Source organism: Bacillus rossius, chromosome 1, assembly GCF_032445375.1.
Source record: "Bacillus rossius redtenbacheri isolate Brsri chromosome 1, Brsri_v3, whole genome shotgun sequence".
NCBI lineage: Eukaryota > Metazoa > Arthropoda > Insecta > Phasmatodea > Bacillidae > Bacillus > Bacillus rossius.
The window spans coordinates 141109420-141118746 of record NC_086330.1 but is presented as its reverse complement, the minus strand read 5'-3'; the positions used below and the strand labels follow the sequence as shown (position 1 = coordinate 141118746).

Genomic DNA, 9327 nt, shown 5'->3' with positions numbered 1-9327 from the left:
TCACCGCCCGAAACACCGCCCACACCACCACCACGGACGGGGAGGCCCCAGAGAGACCGGCGATGCCCGGAATACCTAACCGAATACGACCTCGGGAGGCCCCCAAGGAGAAACCTCCCCACTCACAACTCCGACTCGCCAACCCGGGACGACCCACCTGCGAGGGACAGAGTCTACCAGCTGCGGCCGCGACAGCCCCCGCCAGCGCGGACGTGCTGCCAACCCTAATGCGGCAACACCCACGTCTCCATCGCCGACGCCTACCCCTAGCCGGCCTGATACTGCCGCGCCAGGGAGGCGCGCACTCTGCGCTCTACAGGCGCCACGACGCCGCCCCTCGGCCAGCCTGCCACTGCAGCCGCCGAGGGCCAACGTCAACAGGCCAGCACCCGGGTGTTCTACGCGGGACCATGCTGGGCCCAGGACGCAGAGCCTACCAGCTGCGTCCATCACGGACACCGCTGAAGCAGTGCTGCTGCCGAAGCTAGGGGCGCCCCTCACGTGGCGGAGTCACTCGCGGCGCAAGGTCGGGCTTCTCGAGGGGGGGGCTTTTGACGTCGTACGGCCGAAGGCCACCCCAAAGCCCGACCTGCACCCGCCAGTACTCGGCTCCGCTAACGGAAAGCGCACCTAGCCATGGCCCACCCGAGTCAAGTGAGCGGACCGCAGCCCCAAGGTAGAGAATAGCGAGCCATTTCTAATTACGCATGCAATGCACTCACCGTGCCTACAAAATTCCCCACGCAATAATAACGTAATCAAAAACAAACAAAAGCCCCTAATTAATAAAGTGCGAAGTAGGAGTGCCCGGCTCACTCACGTGTGGTTTTCCGCTAAAATAGCTGTGAGTGCAACCCTTGCGGCCTTCAGCCTAATTTCAGTGGGGAAACGTGTGACGTAATTCAAACCACCCCCAAATTAGCATTATCGTTCGCCACTGGAGTAGTTTTCAAGAAACAGACAGTCTCCAGCTTGACTCTAATATTCAAACTTATTTTAGACAAACTTATTAAATGTCATTTCTATAACATATATAGATATTAGATTAATCATTATGTTTTATTATGTGAATTTAGAGCCACTTAAAATTAGTTAATTATATAGATTTTTACGAATAATGGAACTTTAGAAACTCTGGCGCGACAGGGAGCTTACCCCTCCCCTCGCGCCAGGGCTGCACGTGAGTACAGCGCGACTCGCGGACCGGGACGGACGCACGTCCCACGGGGAGCCAGCATCTCTTTGTTTCACCGAACGTCCATCTGGTAATTATAGTCACCACCAAAACCTCTTTTTAATACTCCCCGTGTGCGCCCGGTCCTTTTTCCGGTGTAGGGCCTAACCCAGCCGCATCAATTTAACACGCCCCACACAAAGCATTACGTGGGGCCGTGCAGTATTCTGTACGGGCCGTCTCCCGCCACCCCAGAACTTTATTTAATCACCTAGTGCACAGGCACAGGCTACCTTCAAGATTAAACGTGTTTTAATTTAATAGCGAGCCGCGGTCCGCACAGGTGGGCCCGCGCATCGCCAATTACAGATTACGAAATTAGCCGATGCTAATTGAACGCTCTCCCTCGACTGCAACTGGCGTGAGGTCTTAAGTAAACGCACGTAGAGGCACGCAGGTGCCCCTCTCAAATAACGTGTGCAGTGTAACCGTGTACTTAAAAGCACCACAGAGTGCCATTTTATCAAGTGTAATTGTAATCATAGTGTAATCAAAACTTCTACGTGTTCCGACGCCCCATTGGCAGTCATGTACTGCCGAGTAAACCTCACGCCCAATGTAATGAACCAGTGTCAATCGTGAACAATAAAAAGTCCACCCCGCACCCCCCGTACGCGACGTGCGACCCGTAGAAAAACCAAACAGTGTATGTCAATTAACTTAAACAACCCAATCAGGAAACAAAATTCACCACCGCCGACGGTTCTAGCGGACCACGCTGGGGCAACGAACCCACGACCATCACACGGTTAGACACCGTGCTAGCCTGGCGCCCTCCCGGACCAGAAAACGCTAAGAAAGCCAGCCAACCCGCTAGGACCTGCGCCCGATCTCGAACACGAGACCGCGGCTGACGGCAGTAATAGTTAGAGGAACTAGAGGAGATATTATTAAATCTTGCTTAAATTCTTCCCCACTGTGAAAGTATGTTGAATCCCAGAAGTTGAATACCAATATGATGAGTCACTTAGGTGGAGGAAGCACAGCTTTACCAATAAAACTCCTTTTGATTGGTGATGGGAAAGTACCTGAATCAGAAAAAAACTGCCATTGATAAAGACCTTGTTGATATTGTGATCAATATTGAAAAACTTATCTATAAAGTGTATCCGGATGTGGCCAATATCCACGAGGAAAACAAAAATTGTGAATGGCTGTGTGAGAGGTCAATTTTAGCTGCCAGAAATATAAGTGTTGATGCCATAAACGACAAAATAATGTTTAAACTACCAGGCGACATCGTATACTACTTTGCTATTGATACACTGCTATGGATCAAGAATGCACAGTACAGTACCCACAATAATTTTTGAATTCATTGAATCTTTGTGGGATATCCCCATATTCGTTGAAATTAAAAACTGGCTTTCCAATTATTTTATTATATAACCTTATACCACCATACTTATGTAACAGAATCAGACTTCAAGGGCCGTATTCCAAGACACAAAAATAGGGGTTTAGGTGTTGCATATGCAATACCTGTACCCTAACCATATTCCAAGTGCACGATAGGACATGGCCAGTCCCTTATTTTTAGGGCACTGATTTTTGGTGTCCTATCTGTTGCCGATTTGATCCATAGCTGTATATATATATATATTTCTTTTTAATGAACTTTAACGGAACTTTTACGATTACAATTCCCCCCCCCCCCCCTCCTTAATATATCATAAAAAACAGCAAACATAATTACGGCCAAAAATTCATCGTTTATTCTTGTACAACCAAAATTAAATATTTTGTTTCACATTATAATTCCACAGTTTTAAAAAATAAGCTAAAATTACGATTAATTCCACAAAGTACAACTGTTTATAGCCTTATACAAGTCCTCGTTTATTAAAACGTTTGCCGATCTGATACCTTGCAGGAGTTCAGTTAGGATACGTTTTGGAATATGACCCGAGAGTTAAGGTACGGCAGTTGCCCAACAAGGCAGTGCATATTCGCTACATTACTCAAATGTCTTGGAATACCGCCCCAAGTGTAATTTCTTAAAAACAATGTCATACCAGCTATAGTTTTGATTAGACCAGCTGTTTGGACAAACGGAAATAATAACTCGCATTCCAATCATATCCACAGATTTACCATTTGGATTTAAAAGGTTACAATTTCCTTTGAAGGTATCGTTTGCAGTAGGTAACTACAAACAAAGCGCAGGGACAAACCTTTTTGAATTTGGGAATAGATTTGAGAGAATATTGTTTTTCCCTTGGGCAATTATTTTGCCTTATGTCGATCAGGTTGCAGAGAAAAAGTATATAATTATACTAATACTACACGAAAAAATGACTAAAAATATTTTTATGTGCTGAAGCACTATAAATAATTTATAAATAATCCAATTTTTTTTAAATATTTAGAATGTCTAAGATTTTTGTGTTTACCTAATTGTAAAAATTTTATGTAAAAAAAATTGATAAAAGTCTTCTAACACACGTAATTTATAGAAAAAAACTTGTATTATAAATAAATTAATAATTAACGACCAAAAAAATTTCAGCGAAGCGGATACTTGCAGCCAACGAATTTATAATTGACCCTCCATCATCTATAGAGCTTGTTGTAGAGGTGAGTTGTTACAGCAATTTTCTGTATCTGTTCCTACCTGATATTGATACAGTAATGTACATAGTTACAAGTATCTGATACTTTGTATTAGAGCAGTAGCGGTTCCAGGAAGTGACAAGGTATCAGCATTCTCGTTTCAGGGTACACATCCTCCTTGCCGTCATCACTAGCGTAAAAAGGTATCGTTGTTTCTGATACATTATTCATCACGCTCGGTAATTCTCTACCTCTGTTACTCTCATGCCCGCCTGATACAGCCAGTATCAATCAGATCAACATTCACTGCAGTTCGTCCTGTCCGTGTATTAATTACCACCAAGTACATTGTTGCGGGCTGTCATGCTTTGTAGTTAGTATCTTTACAGTGAAATAAGGAATGGATAAGTGCAGGAAAAAGACTTAATTTGTGTGGAATTTTTTTACGGAAAATAATGAGTTTGCTAATTGTAATTTGTGTAAACAAAAACTGAGTTATAAATCATCATCGACTAATCTGAAGAAACATTTGAAATGTAAACATTGATATAGTATGCTCACTAATGTACGTATCTGTTTTTTTATTTTTAATTTTTGATAAAATCGTAATCTTTTAATGTATGAAAACACTAGTTACTAATTGTTTTCGAAAAAAAAAAAGCCCATATGTTGATTACATCTGTTATTAGTGTCAACTGAGAATTTATTTGCATTTTCATAGCTGTTAGGTGCACAAATATAAATATTATATCTTGTATTAATGTACTTTTTAATATTAAAATTTCATTAGTTTTATTATTGAACGAGACTGTGCACGCACTGCGTACTGAGCGTACTTTGATGTGGGACAATAACCAAACGACTTGTAACAATTTCGCTTTGCGCCTCTCCTTCAACGCCTTCCCCTGCGCTTCCTCCCCTACATTATTTCCCTTCTTTATCCCTTATTCGTCGTTCCTGCTCCGCCCAAGTGACCGTCATCTGCGATCGGGTTCTGCGCACATTGGCCGGGTGTTGTTCCAGGCGAATTCTGAACTGATACTAAAGATCTTGAAATTTTTTAAGTGTACTCGTTTGCCGTGCCTGATACACGCGCGTAATAGTGTAAAGTATCAGGTTGATACTTTTCGACCCACCTCTAGCTTGTTGACGTTTGATATTTACGATCGTAAATTCCGGAGTAGTCGAAACCAATGCGAATTCACAGAACAGAAATAAATAAATAAAATTAGGTTTCCAGCTGCTAAAATTTTAGGTTGTATCTTTATGACTTGGATTTTTATGATGAGTTATTAATAATATCTTTTAATTTTAAATTTTTATGGGTCGTTCGACTTTTAAAATTAATGTTAATCTCAGTTATTTGTGAATGCCCGCCGGTTCAATGTTTTTTTTATTGTCGTTGGCAAAAAAAAAAAAAAAAATTCATGGTTCTGTTCATGTTGTTAAAAATTTAGGTTGGATTATTGTATGAAAATGCCACCTAAAGTCAAACCTGCTCAACCTAGTAAGAAAACTATCGAAAAGAAAAAGGAGAAAGTGATTGAAGTAAGTATTTCTTGTAAACGCTTCTCACACGATGAACATTTTAAAACTTGAGTTGAGTTGACAGCCTGCTGTTATGCCTTTTGATATATTTTTAACTTTATACTTATTACTGATAAATATTTCTGAACTAATCTTTAAATTACGTATTTAAAAAAAAATACATATAGCTGTTAATGGAATTGTACCTACTGTTGCATATGTATGTTTTTACGAGTGTGGGATAAGTTTTTTTTTTTGGTCGCGTGTTCAATTCCGATAGGTTTTGATGTAAATGAATTTTGCTGTAATAAACTAATTCTAGTGATTCAGTTTTCTTTTCCTGACCATAAAGTCCTTAAAACGAAAACGTGTTGATAATATATATATTTTTGCTTTGATTATGTGATGCATGACTAAAAATACTGCATGAGAGTGGCCAATCCGAGGAAAAAAAATGTAATTATCGGCCGTGGTGGCTTTCTTAGAACGGAAAGAAAATAAAATCGGAAAACATGGTTTTCACACACTTAACATGTGCCTTAGTTTTCTCACAAGGGATGGTTTCATAAACTACTAGTTTATGAAAAAAAAAATTATATCTTACATTACAAAACGTGTGCTTTTGCGCTGCTGCTGCCGCCGTTCATTGTGCATCTGCGATAAATAGGAATATATGTTTTCCATATACAAGAGATGTTCTGGAATTTACCCTGCAAGGAAGGTTCCTAATTTCTACTGGTTTTGTGAAAATATAACAGTTCACAGCTTTCATTACAATCCTATGTATTCATGCAATCACCTACATTTATTGTTTATGTTTACCTGTGTTTTTGGTAAATATGTATTGTACGGATTAGCGCCAAAAAAAATCGTACAAATATGAAATAACTTTCATTATATGCTATCTTACGTCCTCTTTTCAGAACCGCCTGCGTAGATAAAAAATTCCAATTACTTAAGGAGATATCCAATTTTTTAACATTCATTTTTTGGCGATTTTTTTAAAAAAAAATTTAAAAATTTGAAAATACCTTTATTCTGTGCTATTAAACTTCCTCTTTTCATTAAACCCGGCTGAAATAAGAAATTCCAAATACTTTTGGAGATATCGAATTTTTTAATTTTCATCCTGTGCACTCATGCGGCTATACCAGACGTGTGTAATAATTTGACCGTTGCCATTTTATATTTTGCCGTGTGCGCCTGAATGTCTAAATAAGAGAAATTTTCCATTAGGTAAGGTTAGTTACATTATAAATACTTCAAAATAAACGGAAATTAAAAATAATATCAATTTATTTTACATGTTGTATAGTTTTAAGTATTTATAATGTAGCTGACCTGACCTAACAAACCGGGACAAAGGATGAACAGAATAAACTCACGTAAGTTTCTTTTTACATGATGTATTCGTTCACGTGAGAGTCCTAAGATCCACATTAAGTTCTGCCATTCCCGATTACACCCGAATATTCACCTTCGGCCAACCTCGGGATTTATTTATTTTTGCGCAGGAAAAATGAATTGAAATATTTAAAGTGGTCGGATAGGTTAGCTACATTAAAACACTTTAAAACCCTTTGGATGGTTAGTTAGGTTAGTATAGCTACATTAAAATAAACAGAGAAATATAAATATTAATAAATAAACCCGAGGTTGGCCGAAGGTGAATTGTTCGGGTGTAATCGGGAATGGCAGAACTTAATGTGCATCTTAGGTTTCTCCGTTCGGGAACATCGCAAAAAAAAAAAATCATACTTGTAAACAAGCAACTGTTATCGCCGCATGAGTGCACAGGATGAAAATTAAAAAATTCAATATCTCCAAAAGTATTTGGAATTTCTTATCTCAGCCGGGTTCAATGAAAAGAGGAAGTTTAAGAGCACAGAATAAAGGTATTTTCAGATTTTTTAAATTTTTTTTTAAAAAAATCGCCAAAAAATGAAGATTAAAAAATTCGATATCTCCTAAAGTAATTGGAATTTTTTATCTCCGCAGGCGGTTCTGAAAAGAGGACGTAAGATAGCATATAATGAAAGTTATTTCATATTTGTACGATTTTTTTTTGGCGCTAATCCGTACAATACATATTTACCAAAACGAATATTTTAGTTGTAAGGAATTTTTAATCTTGTATTTTGTTGTTTGTTTTATTAGAATAAATAGTTGTATTACAAAATGTTTGTTTTGTTACATTACATTTAAAGTACGTACAATTTTGGGTAACGTAACAAACGAGTCTAATGGGAGTCTAAAATTTGAATTGAATTGTTAACGTCGTACATTTTCTGTGAGGAATACGTGCTGTGCACTGAAGTAGCTGACACATTGAATTTTTCAGTCCTCCCAGGGAATTCTTTGATTTCAGCTGGCTGGTGTTTCATGTATCCAAGTTTATCCCTGGGTCCCGAACGCTTGACCTTATTTCTCCATTATACCATAAAAATTTACGTAAGAAAAGTTAAGTTTAAATATGGTGATAATAGTTTCTTTTGGAAATATAACATTGGATCTAACAGGAGTTATTCAAGCAGTGACATGTTTCTTTCCTGTCGTAACTTGCAACCCTTAGTCAGCTTCCTCCTACTAGGGCTCTTGTCTTCAGTCATTGTGTTGTGAGTTGTTTATGAGTGATTAAAGTGCTCTGTGCAGGTTCATAAGATACAAATGGATAAACCTTTGGGTAAATATTGTTGCAATCCTTTTAATAAAGACAGGCATTGGGTAGCTAAAAACTTACGGAATGTGACACCATGGATGACAAAGCTAAATTATATTATTGAAAATGGAATAAAAATTTGCTCTTCTTGCCACTTATCAATCACATTCAAGCTCTGAAGGTGATACAAATATTCATGATGAACCTTTGGCTGAAAATGTAAATACAAAACCAGGCTGCAGCAAAGATGATCCTGAATATATGGATATAGAATCAGGTATTGATTTTTTAAATGCCTCATTGACGTCAATAGGAGAATCGCCTGTTGTTAAAATTAAATAGGGAATACTGCGCAAAAAAAAACTTGATCAATTAAATTAAGATTTAATGAAACTTTTTTCCAAGTTTGCAACATAAAAGAGGTTAACAAGAATCCACCAGAAAACTCGCAGACAGAAATCCTTAATCAGCTAAAAGAAAAATTTGCAACAGCAAGTAAGAGTGAAAACCTTCAGATTTTAACAATTTTACCAACCAGTTGGTCTTGTGCAAAAATGGAACGTGAATTTGGTATTAGTAACTATATGGTGAGTAAAGAAAAAAAACTCATTAAAGAAAATGGAGTGTTATCGACACCTGAACCAAAACCTGGGAAAACTCTAACTCGGTAAATGGGTGTGTTGGAAACGGAATTTTATGATAATGACAAAGTGAGGAAACAAATGCCTGGGAAAAAAAAAAAATCTTCTCAATGGGTAAGGACACTGAAAATAAGCCAATCCATGTTAAGAAAAAACAAAAAAGGTTGATTTTCGGAAATATGCATGAAATTTACAATATTTTCAAATCAAAATTCCCTTATTTAAAAATTGGCTTATCAAAGTTTGCAGAACTGAGGCCCAAGAATTGCATTTTTGCTGGTGCTAGCAGCACTCATTCTGTCTGTTTGCACTGCACACCTGAATATAAAACATGTTTTTATAAGGTAGGTTAAATAAATAGACACTTCCTGGCTCTGAAAGTACTCTATATGTATGGCTAAAGTTATGTGCAATCCACCATTACAGGCATGCTTCCTAAATTGATGTGACTACTGTCCTGATATTGAGGAATTTAGAGAACTTTTAACCGTGTTTTTTGAGGAGGAAATGATTGACATCACCACCTACAAACAATGGGTTACTGTTGACCAATGCAATTTCTAAACATTTACCAAACCATTTGATGAGTTTGTTCAAGAATTTGGCAATCAATTGAGTAACCTTAAAAAACATGACAATAATCAAGGTTTTTCTCTGGAAAAAAATCTTTGCTGGAAGAAAGTGAAGCTGTAGTAAAATTGGATCCTAGGACT

General features: G+C 38.2%; 1 protein-coding gene across 1 annotated transcript in view; it reads left to right on the top strand.

The window, feature by feature from the left end:
• The first annotated feature begins 5170 nt into the window (after positions 1-5170).
• Positions 5171-9327, top strand: part of LOC134546228 (zinc finger CCCH domain-containing protein 15 homolog) — a 59510-nt gene continuing 55353 nt past the window's right edge. Inside the window, exon 1 of the mRNA XM_063388862.1 lies at positions 5171-5335. Within this exon, the coding sequence (XP_063244932.1) occupies positions 5258-5335 (78 nt within the window). The 5' untranslated portion in view covers positions 5171-5257. The remainder of the gene's footprint in view (positions 5336-9327) is intronic.